The 27,687-nt window shown below is 40.0% G+C and overlaps 1 protein-coding gene across 9 annotated transcripts in view; it reads right to left on the minus strand.

Annotated features, from left to right (window-relative positions):
- LTBP1 (latent transforming growth factor beta binding protein 1) overlaps positions 1-27,687 on the minus strand; it is a 737,180-nt gene that overhangs the window by 370,134 nt on the left and 339,359 nt on the right. For 6 of the 9 annotated variants that reach the window (XM_064277221.1, XM_064277224.1, XM_064277220.1 and 3 more), the window contains exon 5: positions 18,898-19,065. In XM_064277221.1, the coding sequence (XP_064133291.1) occupies positions 18,898-19,065 (168 nt within the window). Of the gene's footprint in view, positions 1-18,897; positions 19,291-27,687 lie in introns of those variants that run through there. The other 3 variants (XM_064277226.1, XM_064277225.1, XM_010595860.3) reach the window with 2 other exon arrangements.

Consider the following 27,687-nt stretch of genomic DNA (forward strand, 5'->3'; position numbering starts at 1 on the left):
TGCTGGGAACACTCTCAGTTCTGACAACCAAGAATATCTCTTGTCATCGCCAAATGTCCTGGAGGGCAAAAGTGCCTCCAGTCAAGAACCACTGGCCTAGATAAAAGAGTCAGTTTTTCCCTTTCCCACCTGCATTATGGTTGTGAACCAGATATTGCAGAGGATCAGAGGGAGCTGAGCGAATACTCAGCTACGGATACAGCTGATGGATATAGGTGAAAGAAGAGGGGATAAGACAAAGAACCTAGGTATCAGTAGACAATGTGGGAAGGAAGAAACCAGAGTGAGGTGAAGGAAATACAGCTGGGTTTGGGTAACACAAGAAAGGGAGAGTTTCAGCTTTGCTGTGCCAGCTAATGAAATCATGTTGGCTCTATTTCATTTTCTGTTAATTCAGCTTCTCTACTGTGCTTTCAGAGGGGGTTCAGCTAGATAGTAACCATGGTGGGAGAGTAGCAAAGGTTGACATATTTTGATTTCATGATTGAGTCTACTCTGGTATTGATAAGTCATTTGCATTCTAAGTACAGTATCAAGCTCATACAGGAACTCAGTATCTGTCTTAGTCATCTAGTGCTGCTATAACAGAAATACCACAAGCGGATGGCTTTAACAAAGAGAAATTTATTTTCTCACAGTCTAGTAGGCTAAAAGTCCAAATTCAGGGCATCAGCTCCAGGGGAAAGCCTTCTCTATCTGTTGGCTCTGGGAGAAGGTCCTTTTCGTCAATCTTCCCCTGGACTACCTTCTACGGCAGGAACCCCGGGTCCAAAGGATGTGCACGCTCTGCTCCTGGTGCTTCTTTCTTGGTGGTATGAGGTGCCCAACTCTCTGCCTCCTTGCCTTTCATCTCTTGTAAGATAAAAGGTAGTGCAGGCCATACCCCAGGGAAACTCCTGTTACATTGGTTCAGGGGGGTGTGACCTGAGCAAGGATGTTACATCCCACCCTAATCCTCTTCGATCACAGGCAGAAATTATGATTTGAAACACTGAGGAAAATCACAAAATGGAGGACAATGACGCCATACTGGGAATCATAAGGGCTTGTCATTTGTGAATAAAGATAAAAGGAACTGTTCACCAGCCACCACCAAACTGTTAGGTTATCTTGTCTAGATTTTGTCTTGGGGGAAGGGAGAACAGTGCCTGATTTAAATCAGGCCCTGATAGCTCCTATTACTGCTGCAAATCCAAATATTTCAAACTCAGCCACCATCAGAGCAGCTCAGGTTTCAAATAACCAGCCAAAATAGAGCCCAAATTCTAGAATCCCTACCCGATTTCTAGAATGGACTGTTAGGGAAATTGAACACTATTAGGTCCTCATGCAGTACATTTTTCAGAGTTAATTTTCTTAATGAGATCCCTTAGAATTCTAAAATTTTCAAGTAACTGCCAGGTAAAAAGAAGAAATACCTCATCTGGCAGAAAATGGTCTATAACATGATGTAGTTTGACAGAAGGGAAATGATAATTACGGTATGAACAGCAGAGTCAGAAGGCTTTTACCAAATAAGGTTATGATTTCTGCAGTGAGTATATTTCAATAAAAGGGTATTTTCAGCCTGAAGAGTTTAGCTTCTCTTTCAAAAACGGTGTAAGACAAAGTAAATTTTGTTTAATATTAATTCACCTATTTACCAAGTATACAACATTGGCATGGATGTTTATTATTTTTTTTCCACACAACATCATAGTTTTCTGGGCACATTACAGGATTCTCACATGTTTCTAATTACCCTTTGTGTACACCCAATGATACAGCTGGCTCAAGATGTTATTAGTACCACAAGAAGATCCTGAGGGCTCATACATCACCCTTTCTTCAGAAAGGGACAATGCAGTGGCAAAAAGTGACATATACATATTCTAATCCTGCTAAATAAGACTTTGGCTAAGAATGTTCTAATGCATTTCCTAATACGCCTGAAAAAGGGCAGTGGTATGCTTTTCTCACTGCAAAAGATTTTAATGTCAAGTTTCCTTTTTACCTCTTCTAGGGAAAATCTGATTAAAATTAGGTTGAGTTTTTGCACTAGGAAAACTTAGAAAGTCCCCATAATCCAGGACAAATTTTTATTGAATCTGATGGGCATCTGAAGCTTTGTCTCAGAATAAAGAAATCTCATTACTGCATAAAGTTGTTTTATTTTTTCTTTTCCATCAAATCTTAGGAAAAGCCAACACTGAAGTCAAGCCAGTTTTTCAATAATTACTGCATGAGTCTGAATTCAAGATAATGAAGTGGAGCAACAATCATTCTTTACACTTAAACCCTTCAACTAAATACAAAATTGAGTTTTAATAACTGTATCAGTGACAGCATTACCGTAAATTGGCAATGGAAGAGCATCTGGCTCTTCTCATTTTCTCTATTTGTGATACAACTTTGGGGAATGAATCTCAAACTTCTCCACTAACTTTAGCCTTCCCCATTTGGTAGTTATTTGATTTTCCTGGACTGCTTAGCATGGAGATGACTGTGTGGCTGCCCTCAAAAACATTTTCACATCATCTGTGATGTTCATTCCAGGAGGTTTTTTCAACAACGCACAAATTCATTATTCCTTCTTCCCTTGGAATTAAAGAAAAAAAAACTATATACCTTGATAGTTAAAAGCTGACACAAAGTATTCAAGTGTTATACTACAGATACAAATGGGTATGGCAATAAATATTTGATCTTCAGATAGATAATGCATCACATAAATGTGATTACAGTATATATTTTAAGTCCAGCTTACTTAAATTTACTTTAACTTAGAAACTGAGAGGTTAAGTGACATAGATGACAGCAAAGTGAATAGCACAAAGTGGGATCAAATGTTATAATCACACATCACTGCAGATGCTGCCATCTCTTTCAAAATGATTACTTTTCCTTCTAACCACAGTTTTTGGTTCCAAAACATGTTACACTGTTTAAATACTCTCATCATGGCCAACAGGTTTAGCAACACGCAAGAGCTTCCTGTGTAAGCAAGTGAAGCCCTCAAGTGGGAACGTGATCTAGGCAAAGAGGACACGTGCCACTACATTGTTTCTGCCATATGATACCTTCTTTATAAGATACCCAGCATTTATTCTGAGCATAGCTTAACCTGTCCAGAGCAAGCCTAAACATGAGCATGTAAACAGCCTCTGTGCACTTGTATGACACTACCAAAGTAAAGCAGTTATAGAAACTCCTTCTCTGTCCTTCTCATTGCCATTGTGCTGCTGGGATCAGCGTATGAAGACTGGGTCCTTGTGACACAGAAGAAGCACACCCCACCTATGCTCTGCACAATGTAAGGACACTCCCAGACCTCCACTCCATATCACAGGAGACAGGGTAGGAAAATTAGGAGAAGGATCTGTTGGTTATTTTCTCAAGAAGAGAACCCAAACCCACTGCCATCGAGTCTATTTCGAAGCATAGTGACCTTATAGGGTTTCCAAGGCTGTAAATTTTTATGGAAGCAGGCTGCCACATCTTTCTCCTGTGGAGTGGCTGGTGGGTTCAAACTGCCAATCTTTTGGTTAGAAGCTGAGTGCTTTAACCACTGTGTCACCAGAGCTCCTTGAAGAAGAGAATGGTCATCTTCAAATCAATCCAAGGAGCCCATACACCTTTCAGCCTATTCTCTCTCATGAGCCTCAGAAGAGCTCCACAAGAGAAGTCAGGGCATTAACAGATTTATTTTAAACCCACTGTCATCGAGTCAATTCTGACTCACGGCAACCCCATGTGTTACAGTAGTAGATTGCCAGGCCTTTCTTCCACAGCACAAGTTCAAACTGCCAACCTTCTGGTTAGTAGTCGAGTGCAAACTGTGCCACCCAGGGACCAAGTTTCATTTCATCAGAACTAGAGAGGTTAAATCATCAGCCCAGGGTCCCGAAGCCAGTCAATAATGGGCATTGAACTAGATCACACAGTGTCAAGTGACATGGTAATGACTAGAGATATAACAGAAATGGAAAAGTACAGCCTAGGAAGAAGTGGTTGAAATGGAACTTCAGGTTCTTCCTTAAAACTGTCAGAATTTAGGAGAGTGAGTATGCCATGGAGGGAGAACAGCTGTACTAAAGGTAGAAATCTAATTGTACTTTCCCATGACTAGAAAGCATACCCCAGTCAGTGTCAAACATTTAAAACCCAGATTCCATGCAAAGTGCTACAGAGGTGCCCTTTTTCATGCACCTTGGAGTCTGCAGATAATCTCCTTTTCTCATGACCACAAACTCTATAAAGACTTCTCAGTTGATTAGTTATTGATATATTTTTTTTTGATATTAGTAGCCTGAAAATTAATGATTCAGCTGTATAAGGTTAGGAATGTGTTATTATGTCTTTATTATAGGATCCCCTGCATATACAGTTTACTCCAACAACAAAAATGTATTAAGCACCTAAAAAGTGAGACACTGTGCTGGGTGGGCACTGGGGATACCAAAATGGGATAGAAAGGACCTTCTCGAGAAGCTTACAGAATACTGGAGGGAACAGGCACGGCAACAAATAAGGGAAATGCAGCTTTGTAGAGTGAGTGTCACTTGGCTGAGTCTTGAAAGAGAAGTGGGTGACCGTCCAGCAGACTAAAGTGGAGGCACACCCTGCAGGCAGAGGCAGCATAGTGAGCCAGGCACAAGGGCACAGATGGCCTAAATATCCATCATCCGATGAATGGATAAACAAAATGGGAAATACACATACATACAATAGAATACCACTCAGTCACAAAGAGAAATGAAGTTCTGATACATGCTATAACCTGGATGAATCTTGAAAACATTACGCTGAGTGAAATAATTTGGTGACAAAAGCACAAAAATTGTATGACCCCACTTCTGTGAACTGGGCAAATGTACAGAGACCAAAGCTTATTAGTGGTTACCACAGGTGGGAGGGAGAAAGGGAAGTCATTGCTTAGGGGGCGCTGAGTTTCCATTACAGTAGTTCAATAATCTGGAAAAATATAGTGGTGATGATTGCACAATGTGATGAACATAATCAACGTCACTGAATTGTATGTATAAAAATGGTTAAATTAGAAAATGTTTTTTATACATATTTTTACCATTATATTTTTTTAAAGTAAAAAAAAGTAAAATCATAGATGGCCTGGTGCATTTAGGGACCTTTGGAATCCCTTGAGGCTCAGTATGGCAGCAGAGGATTAGGGGTGGAAGGACAGGTACAACTAAAGTAGAGATCAGAGAGCCAGGCGACAGCTGACCCTGGAGGGCCCCACGTGCCATACTAAAGAGTTCAAACTATTCCAAAGATCATTCCATGTGCTCAAGCTCACAGGCTAGGAAAGAATACACACTTTGTGACATTGTATTGCAGACTCCAAGGAATTTTGAAAGGTCATTTATTCCAGGCTAACCTAGCATAATTCCTTTAACGGGCCTCATTCACTCCATGATACAGGCCAGCTCTGTCTTAAAAGGCACGATCTATCAAATATGCCTTTCTCACAAATTTGCAAACTGCTGGACCCTTCTTATCTTAAGGTTATTATTTTTCTAGACTGTCCTGGCTACAGACATACTTTCTTTTCCTACCATTCTGACCTCCCTCACCTTTTCAACTTCAGGCACCTTCTTCTTCAACCAAAAAAGGCCTCACTCTTTCTTAGTTTCTACCTACGGCCCCTCCTCACTCCAACTAATCCCTGGAACTGCCTCTCCCCCTCGGCACTCTCAGTGTCCTACATACACACAGACACACACTCACACACACAAAGAAATACAGACACACAGAGACACACACAGATATACACCACAGAGACACACATACACAGAGACACAGCAGAGACACAGAGACACACACAGATATACACAAAGACACAGACACACACACACACAGATACACACAGAAATACACACACACAGATATACACAGAAACACAGACCCATACAGACATAGAGACACACACAGAAACATACACAGAGACACACACAGATATACAGAGACACAGACACACACACAGACACAATGATATACAGAGACACAGAACCACAGACACACACATATAGACATATACACTCTCACACAGACACAGAGCACACACACACTCACAGACACATACACAGAGACACACACAGACACGCAAGACACACACACACTGCCCTCACAAGCCAGAAGCAATCCATGTTATTTCCTTTACTTACAAGTAAGCTCCCTACCAAAATCATATGGCCTGCCTTATGTAAAAAAATGTTGGAGAAAGAACCTATATCTAACTAACTATACTTTGTATTAAAATAACCAAGATTTCTTCTGCAATAATTACAATACCATTTCCGTTTTTTCACCAGGGCACAAGATCCGCTTGCCTCTATCCTCTCTGTAAAAGGCTCTTTATCTGCAGATATTATTAATATGATTCACTGGTATGACACAGGTTGACAAAACCTAACTCAAATGGCATACAGAAAAAGTTGAATCAATGTTCCTAATACCAGTCTTTTGGCTGGTATTATTTCAGCTCCACAGCTTAAATAAAATAAAACACAGGGTCACGGTGTTAGATTATAAAGTTTGTGGTGTTCTCTCATAGAGCTCATTGCTCACTTCATTCAGGTCATCTCATCAGACAAACCTTCCCTGACCTATCTAAAGTAGCAATCCAGACCTTCTACCACCACTTCCCATTCTCTATCCCCTATCCTGACTTTGTGTTTCACCGTGACATTTATCATTACCTGACATTATATCACATATAATGTTTCTTACACTATATAATATACATTTGACAGTATTGTGTACACGAACACACTATATTTTTTAATGTTCTTGGAGAGCAAGCACTTTGTGAGTTTTCTTCATTGCTATATCCCTAATGCCTAAACCGACACCTTGCACAAAATAGGTGCTCAAAAAATACATGTTAAATGAATGAATGTTCCTAATATTAGCCTTTTGGAGGGGTTCCACAGCTTAAATAAAACAACAACAACAAAAAAATGAAATGGTCTACATTATAGCATTTATTCAGTATTAGAAAATAAAATAATTTGAAAAGACTAAATATACTTGGGTTCAGTTTCTTTGACAAGTTCTTAGATATTCTAAATTACCCACACAAAATACAACCACTTTCTGTTAGTATTGGATCATCTTTAGAAAATACATATCTGTATAACACATTAATGAGAAAACACATTCAACAGCTAATCAAAGAGTGACACTTTGGCATTTTCATTGGTTTCTGAGCTGGATTAACATCAAGGGGTCAAACAATGACAACTGGCAGAGAACAAAAGATTCAGCGTCTGAGTTAACTACCAGAAAAAAATCTATACGCTTCCCCTTCTTAAACGGTTATGTTGGTTTATTTAACATCTCATTGAGATGGAATTTTCTTCCCCCCTTATGAGGAGAAAGGAGCCCTGGTGGCACATTGGTTAAAGCGATTGACTGCTAACCAAAAGGCCAGTGGTTCAAAACCATCAGCAGCTCCACAGGAGAAAGATGTGGCAGTAGGCTTCCGTTGAGATTTACAGCCTTAGAAATCCTATGGGGTAGCTATGAGTCAGAATTGACTCGATGGCAGTGGCATTTATGAGGAGAACTTGAGATAAGCAACATGCACTGCTTCTCTTTCTAATCAAAACACTGTGGTATTAAGTCAGTTATATGAGATTCAGGGGAGACTTTCCAGAGCAGAACATTCAACAAAGCTCAGAACTGCTGAAGAAGGCTGTCTTCCATTATGGGCTGTTCAGAAACTTTATTTAGCCTCTTAGTTTCCTAGCTAAAAAACTAGAATTGCCCCCTCTCTTTTAAAAAAATTATAGATATCAACTTCTCCTTTCAGAAAACAGTAGTAAGGTCTAAAAGAATAAAGTCCAAATTCCTAAGCTTGAAATCCAAGATGCTCCATAGCCTTGTTCCAATCTACCTTTCCAAACCTGTTGTCCACTACTATTAGCTTCACGCTCTCTGCACTTGAGTGAAACTATCATGAAGATGGCAGAGTACCGGACAACATTTCATTCTCTTACACATGGGATAGTCATGAGTCAGAGCCAACTCAATGGCAACTAACAAAAACTTTACCTTTCACGCTTTCCACACTTAATGAAACGTTTGCAAATTCCCAGAAACCACCTGTATCTTCTTGTCTCCCTGTCTAATTTTTCTAAGGTGTACATTATAGCTTCCCATATCAACTTTATCTCCTCTTCTCCCCCACCCATCTTGATTACTGCCACATAACAACGAGTCAAGTTCCACTGCCCCATCAGTCCACAATTAGGCAGTATGTATCCAGTCACCTCCCACTATGAGCTACCACGTTCAGGAGCTAGCAACAGCAAGGCAAACACTACAGAAAAGCAGCATGCCATCTTTCTTCTCTCTAAATACTAACCCTCAACTAGGAATGAGGTCTCCCTGCTCTGAGGCTCCTTCTACGAGATTTCTACCTTGATTTAGGTTTATTTAAGTATACTCTTCATCTGCTCCTCAAAACATAAGTTTTTAGAGGGCAGCTTTATTATTCGTTTATCTTGGACAATCTAGTATAGTGATTATACATAATCGCTTAATGTATGTATGGTCATAGGAGGCAACGTGAGAGAGCCAGAGGTACTTAGACTCTGGGATAAGAAAACCTGACTTTAAGTCAGCTTTAACCAAGACATTAAAGCCTCAGTATCCACATCTGCAAATTATGGAGATGACCATCTCAGAGGTCATAAGTACCAAATGAAATAACATCTGTGAACACACTTTTTAAATTATCAAATACTTTTTTATAATTATCCAATTGAGGGTAATGGAACATGAATCCTTTGTAACTCATCAGAGAAAGCAGCATTATATAAACCTAATGTGTTATTTTAGCAATCATGATTGCTTTCCAATATCTCTACCAAGAAGTTATACCAAGTGACCGTATTACTGTATTTGAAATAATCTAGCTGTCGCAACATGAATACATACATTCTTCTTGTTGGAGAAAAACAGCTGCCTCTCCCATCTGGACAGCTTATCTGGACTGTGAAGTCACCATAGACCAGAAGGACCAACACAGAAGAAGCATGAAAGAAGAAAGGGAACTATCAGGAACCAAGTGCCTGCTCTGGAACACCCTGTGATATCTATTATTACCTGCATTGTGCGGATGAAGCACTATAGGTCCAGAAAAGAGATAGAGCCAGTGCATGCCCCATGGCCCAGAACTGGAACACGATGAAGCCAGGATTTGAACCCAGGTACACTGGCCTCTCAGGTCCTTTCTCTCTCTCTGGATTATACCACACAGTGTTCCCACAAGATCAATTCCATGAGGACCCTCATCTTGTCCCTCTCATACCTTGTGGTCAGACTCTGGGGAGGTAAGTAACCAGATGGCATAAGGAGACACAGGTTCTAGTCCTGGCTAACTGACCTGCTATGTAAGTAAGTCAAGGTCACTTAACCCTTCTGTGTCTAAGTTCCTAATGAGCTAAACAGATTACCTAATCAAAGCGCCTTTACTCTGGTAGCGCAGTGGTTAAGGGCTACAGCTGCTAACCAAAAGGTCATCACAGTTTGAATCCACCGGCACTCCTTGGAAACCCTACGGGGCAGTTCTGCTCTGTCCTATAGGGTCGCTATGAGTCAGAATCAACTCAACAGCAATGGGAGCAATAGGAAAAAAAAAAAAAAGTGGAAAATGTGGGTCTTTGGGAGGCCTGGTGGCACAGTAGTTAAGCGTTCAGCTGCTAACCAAAAGGTTGGCAGTTCAAATCCAGCAGCCACTCCTTGGAAACCCTAAGGGGCAGTTCTACTCTGTCCTGTAGGGTCACTATGAGTTGGGATCAACTCGACAGCAACGAGTTTGGATTTTTTGGTTTTACTCTGAGGTCCATGTAATTTTCCTTGACTCCTTATAACAAGGTTCAGCAAACTATGGCATGTGAGAAAAATGCAGCACACTATTTTCGTAACACAGTAATGCCCATTCACATGCATACTGTCTCTGGCTGCTTTCACGCTACCATGGCAGAGTTGAGTAGTTGCAACGGAAACATATGGCCCGCAAGACCAAAAATATTGATTATTGGGCACTTTTTTTTTTTTTACAGAAAAAGTTTTTTGACTCTCATCTTTAGTGCTTTAAATATGAAGAAGAGTCCCTGAAAAGTATAAATGGTTAATATATTTGGCTGCTAACTGAAAGATTGGAGGTCCAAGTTCACCCAGAAGCACCTTTGAAGAAAGGCCTGGTGATCTAATTCCAAAAAATCAGCCACTGAATATGGAGGTGGTGGGCCAAGATGGTGGAGTAGTCAGACGCTTCATAATATCCCTCTTACAACAAAGACCCAATAAAACAAGATCAGATACAGATGATAACCTTGGAACCCTGAGCATCAAAGACTGAAGAATCAAACTAAGTGCCATGTGGAAGGAGAACCCAACCTGGAGACAGTATAAAAACAGTGAACACAGAGAATTACAGATCACCAGTGCCCTGCTGGCCAAACCTGCACGGCGCAGCCATACCGAGACAAAGCAAGTAGTGTTCCCAGCCCAAAGCCCCATCACCTGGTGTAGCCCAGCAGGAGTGACTCTGTACTCACATCCAGAGCCAAGCAGGAGTGCTTCCCTCCCTGCAAAAGTTAAGCATACACACCCCACCCACTGTGCCCATCCTAACCCACCACATTGGAGGCCTGCAGGACTGTGAGTCCCACCCCCACCTTTCTTGCACATACCTCCTCCCTGCACGTGATCACCGTCTGGCAGAAACCACCATCGCTCCACCCCCTAATCCAGGAGCTCATGGACTGGAGGCACCCACCCCTTTGCTATGCCACTCACAGAGGTGCCAACAGCCCTGCACACTTTCTACTCCCTCCAGCTACCCCTGCCAGGGGCCTGAGGACGAACAATGCCTCCTACACCCTCCAGCCACCCCTGCTGGGGGCCTGAGGGCCAGCAGTACCTCCCACTGCCTCTAGCCACCCCTGCTGGGGACCCGAGGCCCAGCAGTGCCTCCTACTCCCTACAGCCACCTGCGCCAGGGGCCTGAGGACCAGCTGCACAACCTCCCCCATGATGCACTCTAGCAGACAGGAGCATGCGCTCCTTCTAGACACCTGTGAACACACAACATCTCCTTGTTTCACACCCCGCATCGCCCTTCCAACAATTGGAGGCTTGTCCCCACACCAAACACCCCTACGCAGCCCAGCCTGCCCAGGACCATCAGTGAAAGTTTCCGTACCACTCACCAGTTACCAATGACCTGGGCACCCTCAACTTGACTACCCAGCAATTGGTATGGTGCACACAGAACATCCAACCCAGAGACCAAGGAGAACACCCCTGCACCCACAGCCAGGTGACTGCCCAGAGAGATACATCATCTCACCAGAAACACCAGTCACATCCTCAGCAGCCCTGCAAGACCAAAGAACAGAGACCCAAGCTCACACACCCAGTCGCTACCCAGCCACCTGGAGAAAGGGGATGAGAGCTTCAACGCAGCCAGATCAGTGCCCAGAGTAGCACACGTGCACAGCACACTCAGATATATCAAAAGAAAAGAAAACAAAAAAATTAAAGATGCAGCAAATGAATATACGATAAATAAATACAATTTCTTGACCATTCAGAGACAACAGACAATATCAAATCACATAAAGAAGCAGGACAAGATGGTTCCAGCAAGTGACCAAAATAAAGAACCAGAAAACCTCCGGAGGAAGAAATGGTAATGGAACTTCCTAATAAAGAATTCAAAAGACTAATATACAAGGCTCTCCAAGAGATCAAGGAATACACAGACAAAATCAAGGAAAACACAAAGAAACAGAAGAATTCGGGAATACAAGAACATAATGACAAATAAATAGACAATTAGAAACCACACAAACACAGTAACTAGAAATCCAAAACATTAACAAGAAAATTACAGCAATTAGACAACTCAATAGAAGGCTATAGGAGCAAAATTGAAATGACGGAACACAGAATCAACAAATTTGAAGACAAATCCCTTGACATCGATTTGTTTGAGAAAAAAATCAGAAGAAAAATGAAGACAGCCTAAGAATTATGCAGAATACTATCAAGAAGAGAAATCTGCACATGATCAAAGTTCCAGAATAGGGGGAAGCAATGGTAAACACAGAGAGAATTGTCAAAAATTTGCTGGCAGAAAACTTCCCTAGTATCAGGAAAGATAAGAAGATATCCATCCAAGAAGCTCAGTGAACTCCATACAGGACAGGCCCCAAAAGAAAGTCACCAAGACATAGCCTAATCAACCATGGCAAAGCATAAGACAAAGAAAGAATCCTGAGAGCAGTTGGAGTGGAAAGGGGAACCAATAAGACTAAGCACTGATTACTTGGCACAAACCATACAGGCAAGAATGCGATGGGATATATAAAACCCTGAAAAAAAAATTGCCAACCAAAAATTATATATCCAGAAAAACTGTCTTTCAAATACAATGGAGAAATTAGGACATTTCCAGATAAACAAAAATTAAGGGAGTTTGTAGAAACCAGACCAAACTGACAATAAATACTAACGGGAGTCCTTTGGGTAGAGAACCAACAACCTGAGGTTAAGACACAGGACAGCATCAGCCAGATTCCAACCCAGATAAAGAATTCTCAAAAACAACAAAGCTAAAAGACTGAAAACAGGGGACAAGAGACATCAGATTGTAAATATGACAACAGCGTCCAAACAAAAAAGAGGGAATAAACGATGTAGTTATAGAACTTCCATGTGTAGAGGAAGTCAAGGTGATATCAAGAAATAAAAGTCTAGTTTAAACTTAAGAAGATAAAGGTAAATTTCAAGATAGCCCCAAAGAAAGTTAACAAACCTACTTATCAAAATAAAAAAAAAAAAAACAATAAAAACATACAAACTCAGTAAGCACAAAACCAGCGGCAATGAAAGAAATGAAAAGAAAATCCACAAACGAAAAGAATTCAGCACCAAAAATTAAGCAGAACAAACTGTCAACACCACAAAAAAAGCACAACAAAATTATAGCAGTAAACATATGGATAATTACATTGAATGTAAATATCTTAAATACACCAGAATAGAGACAGAGAGTGAAAGAATGGATTTAAAAAAAAAAAAAAAGGACCCATCAATATGCTGTCTACAAGAGACCCACCTTAGACACAAAGACAAACAAAAAGGATGGAAATAAATATATCAAGCAAACAATAACCAAAAAAGAGCAGAAATGGCAATATTAATCTCTGATAAAATAGACTTTAAGGCACAATTCACCATAAAAGATAGGAAAGGACATTATGTAATAATCAAAGGGTAATTCCACCAGGATGATATAACCATATAAATATCCACACACCCAATGACAGGGGACTAAAATACATAGAAGAAAGTCTAGCAGCATTGAAAAGAGAACCAGACAGTTCCACAATAATAACAGGAGACTTCAACACACCACTTTCAGTGAAGGACAGAACATCTAGAAAGAAACTCAACAAAGTTAGAGAAGGTCTAACTGCCACAACAAACTTGAACTCACAGACATATAGAGAGAAGATCTCACCCAACAGCAGCAAAGTCTATATTCTTTTCCAATGTGCAGAGAACATTACCCAGAATAGGCCATATTTTAGGACAAAAAACAAGCCTTAACAAAATCCAAAATGCGGAAATAATATAAAGCATTTTCTCTGATCACAATGCCATAATAGGAGATATCAATAATATGAATAGCAAAGAAAAAAAAAAAATACATGGCAACTGAGTAACACCTGGCTTAACAACCACTGAGTAATAGAAGAAATCAAAGATGGAATTGAAAAATTCCCAGAATCAAATGAGAATGAAAATACATTTTACCAAAATGCCCAGAAGTCATTTTATAGCAATAAACGCACACATCAAAAAAGAACAGGCCAAAATCAAAACAGTAACCCCACAACTTGAACAAACAGAAAGAGAGCAGAAAAAGAAGCCCACAGTCACCAGAAGAAAGGAAATAATAAAGATCAGAGCAGAAACAGAGAACAGAAAAACAACAGGAAGAATCAAGACCAGAAGTTGGCTCTTTAAAAGAATCAATAAAATCGAAAACCACAGGCCAAACTGAAAAAGGAAAGCAGGAGAGGAAGCATACAACCTGAATAATAAATGAGATGGGTACACTGCAACAGAAATAAAAAGATCATAAGAGAATACTACGAAAGGTTGCACTCCAACATATTTGAAAACCTAGAGGAAATGGACAAATTTCTAGAAACACACTACCTTCCTAAGTGAACACAAACTGAGGTAGAAAAACTGAACAGACCCATAACAAAAGAAGAGACTCAAGAGGTATTAAAAAAAAAAAAAAAAAAACTCCCAACAAAAAAAAAGTCCAGGCCCAGATGGCTTCACTGGAGAATTCTACCAAATATTCAGAGAAGAGTTCACACCAACACCACTCAAACTATTTCAGAGTACAGAAAAGGAAGGAATACTCCAAATTCATTCTTTGTAGCCAACATAACCCTGATACCAAAACCAGGCAAAGACACTACTAAAAAAAGAAAATTATAGACAAATACTCCTCATGGATATAGACACAAAATTCTAGCCAGCAGAATTCAACAGAATATATTTAAAAAAAAAAAAAATCATGACCAAGTGGGATTCATACCAGGTATGTAAGGATGATTCAACATTAGAAAATCAATCAACGTAATCCACCACATAAAAAAAAGAATCACATGATCATTCCAATCAATGCTGAAAAGGCATTTAATAAAATCCAACATGCATTCCTGATAAAAACCTCAGGAAAATAGGAATGGAAGGGAAACTCCTCAACATAATTAAGGGCATTTATACAAAACCAACAGTCAAAACTATTCTCAACTGAGAGAGATTGAAAGCATTCCCCTTGAGAATGGGAACCAGACAAAAATGCCATGTCACCACTCTTACTCAACATTGTGCTGTGAGCCCTAACTAGAGCAATACGGCAAGAAAAAGAAATAACGGGCATTTGAATTGGTAAGGGAGAAGTTAATCTATCCCTTTTTACAGATGATATGATCCTATACATAGAAATCCCCAAAGATTCCACAAGAAAGCTACTGGAACTAGTAGAAAGATTCAGCAAAGCAGTAGGACACAAGATCAACATACAAAAATCTGTTGGAGTCCCATACACTAACAAAGAGAACTTCAAAAAGGAAACCAGGAAAACAATACCATTTACAACAGCCCCCCAAAATATAAAATACTTAGGAATAAATCTAACGGGGACATAAAAGATCTATACAAAGAAAACTACAAAACACTACTGCAAGAAACCAAACAAGACCTACATAAATGGAAAAACATACCATGCTCGTGGATAGGAAGACTCGACATTGTAAACATGTTGATATTACTCAAACCTGTCTACAGATATAATGCAATTCCCATCCAAATTTCAACAGCATTTTTTAATGAGATGGAAAAACTAATCACCAACTTTATATGAAAAGGAAAGAGGCCCCACATAAGCAAAGCATTATTGAAGAAGAACAAAGCAGGCCTCACTCACATCATCTGAACTCAGAAGCTACCATACAGACACAGTAGTAAAAACTGCCTGGTACTGGTACAGCGACAGAGACATAGAGAAATGAGCAGAATTGAAAATCAAGATATAAATCCATCTACCTATGGACAGCTGATCTTTGACAAAGGCCCAATGTCCATTAAATAAGTAAGAGATGGTCTCTTTAACAAATGGTGCTGGTAAAACTGGATGTCCAAATGTAAAAAAAATTAAACAGAACCCATACTTACTGGTCCGACAAAGACTAAAGGAACCCCTGAGACTATGGCCCTAAGACACCCTTCTGAACTGGAACTAAAACCACTCCCAGAGACCACCTTTCAGCCAAATCATAGACAGGCTCATGAAATAATAACATCCAAGAGGAACATGCTTCTTAGAACAATCAATTATACGAGATCAAAAGGGCAACATTCACCCAAAAGCAAAAATGAGAAAGCAGGAAGAGGTTGAAAATGAGGACAAAAGGAAATGGGGAACGTAAGATGGAAATGAGAAGAGTGCTGACACACTGTAGGGAATGAAAGGAATGTCCTGGAACACTTAAGGTGCAAACTATCAAATGGGAAACTAATTTGCTCTATAAACTTTCACCTAATGCACAATAAAAGATTAAAAGAAAAAAAAAAAAGAGAGAAAACACAAATTACAAAGCAAGCACTGATTCATGATTGAATAAGAAACAAATACAATGGATTCAAAACTGTGATTAGCATTGGGATGCTTGTTGCTGTAAATTATTATGGTTTATGGCTTATTCCAAAAAGATTTGCTAACAGTTATTTCTCTCATCTGAATGACTCATTTTAATTAAATTGAAGATATCCAATAAATTGTTTCTTAATTCTAAAAAATGAAAAGAAAACCCTATGGAGCCCGGTTCTGCTCTGACACACATGGGGTCGGCATGAGTGGGAATCAACTTGACTATAACTGGTCTCTGTTTTTTTAAATATTAGAGGCCAGAATGCAGTTAACAAGTTACAATAAATTTTTAATTTTCCTCAGACTGTACTTATTTCCCATATACATGTTATTTGTCAAAAGATTATTACAAATATATAAATAGAGAGAAAATGAGAGAGATAACTATTAGAAGAGTACTTTTTATAGTTAATAAAAATTTTATAGTTAATAAAATTATATTAAAACCAGTAAAGTCCAAAAAGAGATTTTATGTGCCCAAAAATGATTTTTAAAAAAATTTATAAATTATATAAATTTATAATTTATAAATCCTAATTACCATTATAAAACTTATCTTTCAAACTATCCAATATTTGAACCAAAATATAAATACGAGAGGGAAACAGCTCAGGATATAAATGAAATATTTCTCTGATTTTCCATGTAAAACTATTTATTACTATGCTCCCTTACCCACCCTCCTTTTTAAAAATTAAACTTCTCTGCCAATCCTTTTGTGGAATAGTTGAGTTCTGGTTTTGGAAATTTTTTTGTAAATAATTTTGCCCAATTTCGTATTTTGAATACGTTATTTGTGTTCTCTTCCTAAACATCTGGCTAAATGCCAGAGAGGAAAGTGTGTATCGTGTTTTAACAAGCAGACTTTCCCTGTTTCATAAAGCATTCAAATATTTAGTTTCAAAATGAACACACTGTAAGCCAAGTTACACACCATCCCAGCTACTGTGCCATTCCTTCTGTAAAGATATAGGATAAATACAAAGAGAAAAAGGAGGAGGAGGAGAGGTTATTGTTAATGGCAGAGGGAAAGCAGTGAGAGTAAGAAAGAAAACCAAAAAAAGTAAAATGGGAAAAAAGCCATAAAGTCCATAAGAACCTGCTGAGAATTGCTGTTTCCCTTCCTTTCCTTGTCCACAGCCCTCTAAAAAAGCCAGAAAATGATCTTCCTTGTTAATGATAAAAAGTCATAAGAATTCAAAGATAAATTTAATTTTAGAGGTGACTAAATACAATCCCATTTATTTTATGGGTAAGAAAAACTGAGGTCCAGAAATATTAACTGGCACACCCAGTGGATTAGCTAGTTAGTGGGAGGACCAGGACCAGAATCAAGTTTCCTGATCATCATCAGTTCAACACACTTCCCATTACACTCGGCTGCCTGCCCTGCTAAGCATAAAGTGCCATTTGGCACCTAACAGCTGAATTCTTTTAAAAATATGCCCGAGATACCCCTTATCATAGCCAGAGAATTTAAATAGTGTCTATGGGCACATGTTTTTTCTAAGTACAGAAGATCACAAATTCTGCCTGGACCTCATAAGGGTTAAAAAAAATAATAATAAGGGTTAGGAGTCACAATAACGCAGTTAAGCAGTCAAAGAGCTAATAAGGATTCCAAGCTGTCCTTTGAAATTTTGTCTTGATGGAAATCAGTTTGAAATAGACACCCCCTCTTTTACCCCCAGACATGCATTCCCAAGACTAAACAGCAATATTCCATAAAAAGACCAGATCTAGCCAGTGTTATTATCTGTCTGACATTTAGGTTATTCTTGTGAGTAACTCATAAAGCAACGTGGGCGTCTGTGATTATTTGAGTACACATGGCAAACCATAATTGGTCAAAAAATAATAAAAGACATTTTTTCTGTGACAAAAATACTGTATTGCATGACAACATGGCAGTGTGACAGCACTCAGAAGACCACATTACTTTCTCAATATACAAAAGTAAAAAAGAAACAAAAAACTTAAAAAGAAGCAAAAAGCCTTTTTTGCAGACAATTATAATTCAAATTTAAATTAATTGTGAAAAGAATTAAAGTTTCTGAGTGACAGTAATTTTTTCATTAGTATGTCTTCCCTCAAATCCATGTTATATATCAATTTATAATTCGAGCAGTAACATGGCAAAAGATGCAAGTCTATATCCTTTTCTACAGCCAGAACACAGGTTTTTGACAAATTTCAGTAAGTTATTTTTTTTTTAGGGCATGGCTATTTATGAAGTAAAAGTTTAAATTTCATCACCTACCATATTTTATAACATGAGCCAAATCTAATGCAAATTCTACTTATCACTGAGCAGATAAAATCTGAAGCTGATCAAAACAAGTTTTACAACAGGTTCTTAATCTACAGCCTGTTCTCTTCTGCCCCACCATACTCCTCCCATCACTACACGGCTGCGCAAATGAAAAGCAATAAGGGGTAATATTCTGGTTGAGTTGCCATGTCTCAAGAAGCCAAAACTCAGGTTTGAAATAATTCAGAAAGTAACTCAAAAGCTTCCGTGAAAGAAGCATATCTGTACTCAGAGACAGTAAATAGCAGTGTGAATGGAGGGGGTGTCAAAGTGCTCCGACCTCATAGCAATCTATTCGGTAAGGACAGTGAGGGGACGGGGAGGCACTCACCCACTCGGAAGTTCGTGGCCGTCAGTGTGTCGGCAGCGTGACCATTCTCACTAATGAGAGTGGTGGTATTCCCCTTCTCACAGCTGTTCTGACAGCTGCCCTTGGTGCAGGTCACTTTACAGATGCTCGGAGTAAAGACCACCTTGATGCGGCCAGTGTGGTTACTCACTAGGAACGGAGGCAGGGAGAAAAAGAACAACAAACACATCAGCTTAGTATCCATGAACTTGCCTTGGAAGGTTTTAAAAAAAAAAAAAAGTAAATACAAAAAAAAAAGAAAGAAAAGAAGACAGGAGTGAGAGGGGGAAAGAGAGAGCCCACAACCCGACAGGTTTAAGGAAAGAGGGAAGCCTTGAGTGCTCGCTGCTCTGTATCCAGTGGTGTCTCTGAAACAGGAGTAGGAAGCTTAGCAAACAGAACTCTGGGATGCACTCCAAAACCACATTTGAAGTCGAGTCACTGGAGTGGGATTACTAACCACAATGCTGCACTTTATTCACGGGTAGACAAAGAGCAATACCAAGGGCACAAGAGATTAAAGAGCCAACCCTGACAAGCAGATGTAATGCAAAAGGCTTGGCCATGCACCTAGTGGTGAATAAATGCTTGTGTCCTCGACTTGCATACTTTTCCTGTTTCTCTACTTATTAAGTGACTATTTGCAGCCCGACCCCTGGAAATGTTTTAAGCATGCAGCATGTCTAAAAACATATGTCTCAAATCTCCTGGCACTCGAAGCTGAAGTGATCAAATCCTGTGACGTAGCTGCGGGAGCCCACTGCTTTTTCACAACTCTAGGGCGTTATTTCTCCATATAAATTGATGCAACATATATTTTGCTTTACTGTGAACAGGGCCCATCTAAGAAAAAGTTAGGCAAGGTCACAGGGCTAAAGGGTTGCCTCTGTTAAAATACTACCCTTGAGCTCTCTCACTGTTCCTATTTTCATACCATTTCAAGCAAGTATTTCTTTCACTCACATGGACCTTTCTTAAAAACCAAATGCTATAACCTTCATGCTTGGTAAAGTAGAAGGTCAGCAAAAAAGAGGAAGACTCTCAACAAGATGGATTTACACAGTGTTCACAACAATGGGCTCAAGTACAACAGGGATTGTGACGATGTTGCAGGACCGGGCAGTGTTTCGTTCCATTGTACACAGGGTTGCTACGAGTCATAACCAACTCAATGGCACCTAACAACACAGTGGAGGCAGCATTGTGTAACACAATGGGTACTAGACTCAAAGTCAGTTTCCAGGTTCTACTCTTAGTTCAATCACGACTTCATGGATATGACTTTGGAAAAGTCATTTCACCTTTTCTCCAAAACATGAAAAAACTGAGCTCATGTTTTCTAGCCAGTTCTGATTTTCAATGTCTTATTTATTTATTTATTTTTTATATCAAGGGTTAGCAAACTACATACACCACAGAGCCAAAACCTTCCAAATCCGGCCCACTGCCTGTTTCTGTAAATAAAGTTTTATTGGAACACAGCCACACTCATTCATTTGTGTATTATCTATGGTTGCTTTTTGCATATAACAGCAGTCAAGAAGTTACAGCAGAGATTTTGCGGCCGGAAAAACTGAAAATATTTACTATCTGACCCTTTATAGACAAAGTTTGCCAACCCCTGTTCTAGCTAATGGTTTTGGATGAATGCACTGTCCTAAAGTCCTGAGGTTAATGAGCCCAAATAAGCAAGACTGAGAAGTTTCCTTTCAATACCATCATCTCTTTTTTAGGCATTACCCAAGGCCTTTATACCGACCTCACCCAGACCTGTCCCCTTCATAACCAGGTCCCAATCTAAATTCTCACCTCTTTGGCAAACTGCAATACTGAAACCCTGTTTTGACTTCTACATCTGTGATATGCCCCTAGCCTGGTCCTTCATCTTTCTAGGGGCCAAGCCAGGAAGCAAAGATGGTAGCGGAAGGAGAAGAGAGACAGTTCATTTTGGGGGATTTAAGGCTGGTAGAAAGCAGTGCCCTTCTTTTTGACCACTGTCCTACCAGTGGCCAAAGGGGAGACTGGTTCTGGGGTCTGCCTTTTCTCTATATGCCCTTCCACCAGAAAAGCTTCTCCTTTTTCATACCGCTTTGGTTTAACCGGACTAAAATTTCAGGAACTATTCAAGATGTCTCCATAGACAATCAACAAAACAAATTATGGTCAAAATCTGATCTTGGGAACAAAGAACTTTAACCAATGAAGTCATTAGAATTTCAAGGTTTGAACAAGGCTCAAAGGCTTTCTGATTCAACAACCATCTCTTATCCTGTGCTTGAATTCCATGTACCAAGTAGCTATCTAGGCTAAATTTGAATACCTCTATTATTGTGTGCTGTCAAGTCCATTCCGACTCTGAGAGGCCCTGTAGGACAGGGCAGAGCTGCCCCATAGGTTTCCAAAGCTGTGATCTTTATGGGAGCAGACTGACACGGTTTTCTCCTGCAGAGTGGCTGATGGGTTCGAACTGCCAATCTTTTGGTTACCAGCCAAGCACTTAGCCACTGTGCTACCATGGCTCCTTCTGACCACCTTTGGTGATGGGGAAAGGAGCCCTGATGGCGCAGTGGTCAAAGTGTTTGGCTGCTAACTAAAACGTCAGTGATTTGAACCCACCAGCCCTTCTGTAGTCAACAGATATGGCAGTCTGCTTCCATAAAGATTTACAGCCTTGGAAACCCTGTGGGGCAGTTCACTTCAGTCCTACAGGATCACCATGAGTCGGAATCCACTCAATGGCAACAGGTTTTGTTTTGTGTGTGTGTGTGTGTGTGCGTGTGTTATTGTTTTAGTGATGGGGAACTAGCTATTCACTACAATCTAGCACATTCTAGTTACGGACAGTTCCTAGTAAGTTCTAGTCTTTCTTGAGCTAACATTTGTTCTCATAGTGACTTGCACCCATTAATCCTAATACAGCTGCACGTGGCCACACAACTAATACCTCTTCCTCATGATAGTCCTTCAACTACTTAAAGATAAACTGTCATGAAATCAAAGAAAGTCAAAGTTAGAAGAGACCTAAAGGCATCAGTTGGGTTGACCCTTTCATTTCACAGACAGAGGAGATGATTTCTCCAGAGAGGGAAAAAAAGTCTCAATTCCTTCCATTGTTTCTCCAAGACTCTTTCTCCCTTGTCAGTGATTCTAATAATAGAGATCAGGACACCTTGGCTGAAGTGGGGAGATATCCCAGCGGCCTTCCAGCACCTTGAAAAGGGCATGCAATAGGAAGCTATGGGGCCAGTATGATTTGAATATCAACGAAATCGGAAACCCTGGTGGCGTAGTGGCTAAGTGCTATGGCTGCTAACCAAAGGGTCAGCAGTTCGAATCCGCCAGGCGCTCCTTGGAAACTCTATGAGGGCAGTTCTACTCTGTCCTACAGGGTCGCTATGAGTCGGAACCGACTCGACAGCACTGGGTTTTTGTTTGGGTGACTTTTTTTTTTTTTTTAATCAATGCTTTATGTCAAGGGTACCAATACTAATATCAGTTGCTACTGAATCAATGCCAACTCATGGAGACCCCTCGTGTTCAGAGTAGAATTATACTCCATAGGGTTTTCAATGGCTGATTTTTCACTAGATCACCAGGCCTTTCTTCCAAGGTGCTTCTGGGTGACTATCGTCCTTTCATTTACCAGCCAAACACGTTAATCATTCGCACCACCCAGGGACTCCTATATCAGAGGTAGCTAAATTCTTTCTTTAAAGGGCAGGCAAACTTTTTCTGTCAGGGCCAGATAGTAAGTATTTTAGGCTTGCGGGCCAAGAGGACTCCACTGCAACTATTAAACTATGCTCTTGCAGCAAGAAAGCAGCCGCAGACAATACGTAAAAGAGTGGGCATGGCAGTGTTCCAATAAATTTTATTTACAGATACACAGTTTTTCTACTCCAGCTTTAAAGGCTTATGTGACATTTTAAATTTATCTGGGTGTCTACCTGAGAAGTACGAAAAACTACAATGGAATGCTGATTCTACAATCAGACAAAATTTACATTTTTTTTACAGTAGCCCCCCCTCCCCAATAGCTTATACTCTTAAGTTTTCAGACTATGTTAACACATATCTTGGGAATACTTGTGTATTTGTGTAAAGTCCAAGAAAAAAAGAGACAACATCTTCCCACTTCAAAAGAATGTAAGCTTATATTTTTTCTGGCTTTTGGTACAATAATGAAATTAGAAACGGTGTGCCAACTATTTTGTCCTCTCTGGCATTCACTTGTAGCACCTGCAGCTGCCATGCAGATGCTCGTACAGTCACCTAAATTATGTTCACTTAAGGAGAGCTGAAGCATCCAAAGAAAGCAAGCACTTATTACTCCCATTTTACCTCCTAGCTACAGTAGTCACTTCATAGGCACTTGAGATTCTCTGGGGCTATTGTTTTTAAAAACTTATAATATTTCGTTGCCAAAAAAAAAAAAAAATTGGCCTGGAATCACCTGGAATTTCAACAAGTAGAGACAGTTTCATATGATTTAATTTTGATTTTTACAACGTCCACATCTTTTTGGAATAAGAGAAATATTTTATTTCATATTTTCCCTTGTGTTTTACAAGCAATCTTCTGTAAAGTAATCTAATGCTAAAACAAGACACTTGTATTCTCAGCAGTCCTCTTGTCTCTTCATGAAGCAATTATTTCTTCATTAAAATTAGCTTTAGTCTCCAATGTCAATCCTCCTGAAATGGATAATGAGAAAACTCACAACTGTTTTTGGCACTAGATTGTTATTCACAACTCTGATAGGACCTCCATAAACACTGGGTGAATTAGAAAACACACTCCCCCGCCTGCATACCCTTAAAATCCTTCCACACATGTATGGCAGGGTATAAAACGTTTGACTTTTAAAGTTCATGAAACTAAGGTCCACTGCTCTGAACTCCAAAGTCCTAATATGCAACAGGCTGAAGAGAATACCACTCATTGTTCAAGCGTTTAGTAGGAATTCAGCAACAGTGGACATGAACGTTCCTCCACAAGCGGGATCTGTAAAAGGCACCTTTCCTGAATAGGTGGAGCCCCTTGATGGTGCGAATAGTTAATACACTCAGCTGGTAATGGAAAGGTTGGAGGTTCCAGCCTATCCAGAGGCACCAGGAAAAATAAGGCCTACTTCAGCAAAATCAGCTGTGAAAACCCTATGGAAAACGTCTCTACTCTGACACACATGGAGTCACCATGAACTGGAATTGATTCAATGGCAACTGGTTGGTTTTCCTTGAATAAGCTAATATTCAAGGACCTCTGGAGACTTACATGGAGTTGTTGATGTTGTTGTTGTTAGGTGCCATCAAGTCAGTTCCAACTCATAGTGACCCTAAGTACAACAGAATGAAACATTGCCCAGTCCCGCACCATCCTCACAATTATTTTTATACTTAAGCCTATTATTACAGCCACTGTGTCAACCCATCTCATTGAAGATCTTCCTCTTTCTCCCTGACCCTCTACTCTACCAAGGATGATGTCCTTCTCCAGGGACTGGTCCCTCCTGATAACATGTCCAAAGTATGTGAGACAGTCTCACCATCCTCATTTCTAATGAACATTCTGGCTGTACTTCTTCCCAGATTTATTTGTTCTTCTAGCAGTCCATGGTATATTCAATATTCTACACCAATATCATAATTCAAAAGCATCAACTCTTCTTCGGTCCTCCTTATTCACTGTCCAGTTTTCACATGCATATGAAAATACCATGGCTAGGGTCACGCTCACCTTAGTCCTTAAAGTGACATCTTTCGTTTTTAACGCTTTTACATACAGTAGGTACCCAGTAAATGGAAAATAAATGAATGAACTTGAGCATGTCCTTGGGGGCAACAGTGGCTGTCAGACTCCATAGAAATGGGGAGCTCACAAGATGCTGGAGGTCATTCTAGTCTAAGGCCCTGCTTCACCAGGGAGGAAACTAAAACCCAGAAAGGTTATATGGCACGCTGACTGTCAAATCTTTGGTAGAACACCATCCCCACTAGCACCTCTGGCTGATTAAGAATTACAGATCTGAAAATTGATAGGCCAGTCAAGACCACAGGGAAACAGTGGCACAGCTTTCATGCTTGGTCCCTCTTGAGGAAAAAAAAAAGGTAAATGTTAGATCTCTGTAGGTACATCCAGCCCCAGAAATCTTAAGCAAGCACTTTAAAGCTTTGGGTTTTAAAGGCTTTGGCTAGAAACTTAAATTGCCTGGAGCCATATAGCACCTCCACTGGGCCTCCGTCAAGACACTCAAGAGTCAACATCCTGTCTGCAGCTTCTGCCAGACCCTGTGCAAATTTATACCTCCAAGAAGAGGCACTGGCACACATTTTAAAACAAACCACAGATATTCAGAGTGAATGACAAATGGGATGGAAGTGCAGTTGATACCTCCCCAAGATAAAAATGCTTTCACTTACGCTTCCCAATCATTAGTAATATAGAAAAATTCAAAATTGTGAAAATTATTCTTGACAAACGGACATCAGTCTAGAGAAGAGCACAGTTGCCATCTTTCAGTCATTAGACTAGGATGTGACCAAAAGCAAGGCAGCCAAAAAAATAAGTATAATGAGTTCAAGACTCCCATCAGATGCCATGAACAAATACAGCCCCTCAGCACTCATCCAGGATACTATGACAGCACATTCGCAGGTATCCAACTTAAACAACAGGGAGCATCTAGCAAAGGCGAGATCCTCCCTCTGAGAAGGACAGGCAACCTCTCTGTGCTTAAAACCCATCACTCTCCCCATTAACTGAAGCCTGTTAAAGAGCCCGCAGGGCTGAGTCAATGCACAGGTCACTTGTATTCTCTTCTGGGTATGAGGGAAACAGAGCTAATTGCTCATTATCCCACTTGGGACCCATGCTTGCCCAAAGACCAAGAATTCTTTGAAGGACAAATCATCAAAGTATTAAATAATGCTTAAAATAACATGACTTTATTGTTCAGCTCTCTAGGCTTGCTGAACTTCTCCTAGACTATTAAAAATAATGCCCATAGATTGCTCTGTGTTCCTCGAGAAAGGTGCTATATAAATAGAAATTCGTATCAAATCTATCACTTCACCAGGTTTCCAGTCCTAGGAAACCCTCTAAGAGGGAAATTCAGCTCAACTCTCCAGTTGTAATGTCAGGCAGGACCTCCTCACATAAGAATCCTGAGTAACATTCCAGCTCTCTGAGTTTTTCAGGTAGGACTATGGAGATAAAGAGGTGGAAAGACAGTTGCTAGACAGGTGATATAAATCCAAGTGAAGAACATCTCAGCTTTCTCCCCCTTTGCAATCTCTCTTAATAAATGTGCACTGAAATAAACTGTATGCCAGGTACTCATCTCTTTCTCACACACACACATAAATGATTTCCTTCTATTTATACATATTTAAGGAGACTGGCTCACAGAAAGTCAAAGAAAGAGAATATATATCAACGTGTTTAAGACAAGAATAAATTTCTGGATATATCCTAGATTTCTTATAATTTATTTATTCACTCATCAAAAAGCAGGTTTCTCAAACGGTAGACCTGACCTTTTGCCATCCAGTCAATTCTGACTCACAGAGGCCCTACAGAACAGAGTAGAACTGCCCATAGGGTTTCCAAGGAGCACCTAGGGGATTCGAAATTGCGGACCTTTGGGTTAGAAGCCATAGCTCTTAACCAGTACACCACCAGGGTTTCCTTCTCAAACAATAGTTTAGCTTAATTAGTAAAGAATGTCTGCCTTCAGCAATTTGCTCTTTTAAAGAGCTATCTATATGGAATCAAATTGACAACACAAACCAGAAAGGTTAGATAGGAAGCTTAGGGGGCAGTGAGTTCACATTAACGGGAAAGGAAAAACTCAGAAAAGGAGGGTGAGATGGTTGCATAACTCAAAGAATGTAATCAAAGTCACGAATAGCACGTGTAGAAACTGTTGAACTGTGTTTTGCGGTGTACATCTTCAACAAAAAAGCTATTTTTTAAAAAGTGAGCTTCAAATGTCCACCAGGTTTGAAATGTTTAAAAATGTAAATACAGTCCCAGAAATATCCACTTCAGCAAAAATGCAGCAGCTACGTAGTCTTATACTCTCAATGAGACCTCACTTATTGTTTCACTGAGAAAATAGAAGCTATAAGACACACACCTGAAGTAGAAAAAATACATTTTCTTTAGTGTTTCAGTATGAAAATAAGTGAATATATTTTCTTGCTCAGCTGTATAACCCGTGATTAAATCTCTACTCTTTGAAAATGTCAATTACTTGCTCTTGAATCTGTCTCACGATTGTTCTTTGTAGAAAAACAAGGTAACCGAGATTTTTGTTGCTGATTAAACCAGGGGACAAGGCAATGAGCAATACCATCAGGACCTGAGATAACTGAGCAAAATTCGGATCCATCTTGTGACCGAAACCAGGATGGTGATAAGAGACCTGCTAGACGTCAACAATAGGTCACTTCGTCATTACGTCCACCTCAAAGAAGAATTAACGTTCCTGGAAATCTCTAAACCCTGACCGTCTCCCTATAAAACCCTTCAGTTAGCCCCTTTAGGGCAGACAGAATTTGGGGAACCCTCTGTCTCTTGAACACGGTGTTCAATAAAGCCCGTTTGCTGCTTACCTCCTCCTGTCTCAGTATTGGCTTCGTGGTAGGTGGCTCCAATCCGTGATTTATGGTAACACATCTACCTATTTACCCATATCTATAGATGTCCTGCATTCTTCCTGATGAAGGATGTGCACCTATCTAAGGCCAGTCCTTCACTGATCATGGGATC

This window comes from Loxodonta africana, chromosome 26, assembly GCF_030014295.1.
Source record: "Loxodonta africana isolate mLoxAfr1 chromosome 26, mLoxAfr1.hap2, whole genome shotgun sequence".
Lineage (NCBI taxonomy): Eukaryota > Metazoa > Chordata > Mammalia > Proboscidea > Elephantidae > Loxodonta > Loxodonta africana.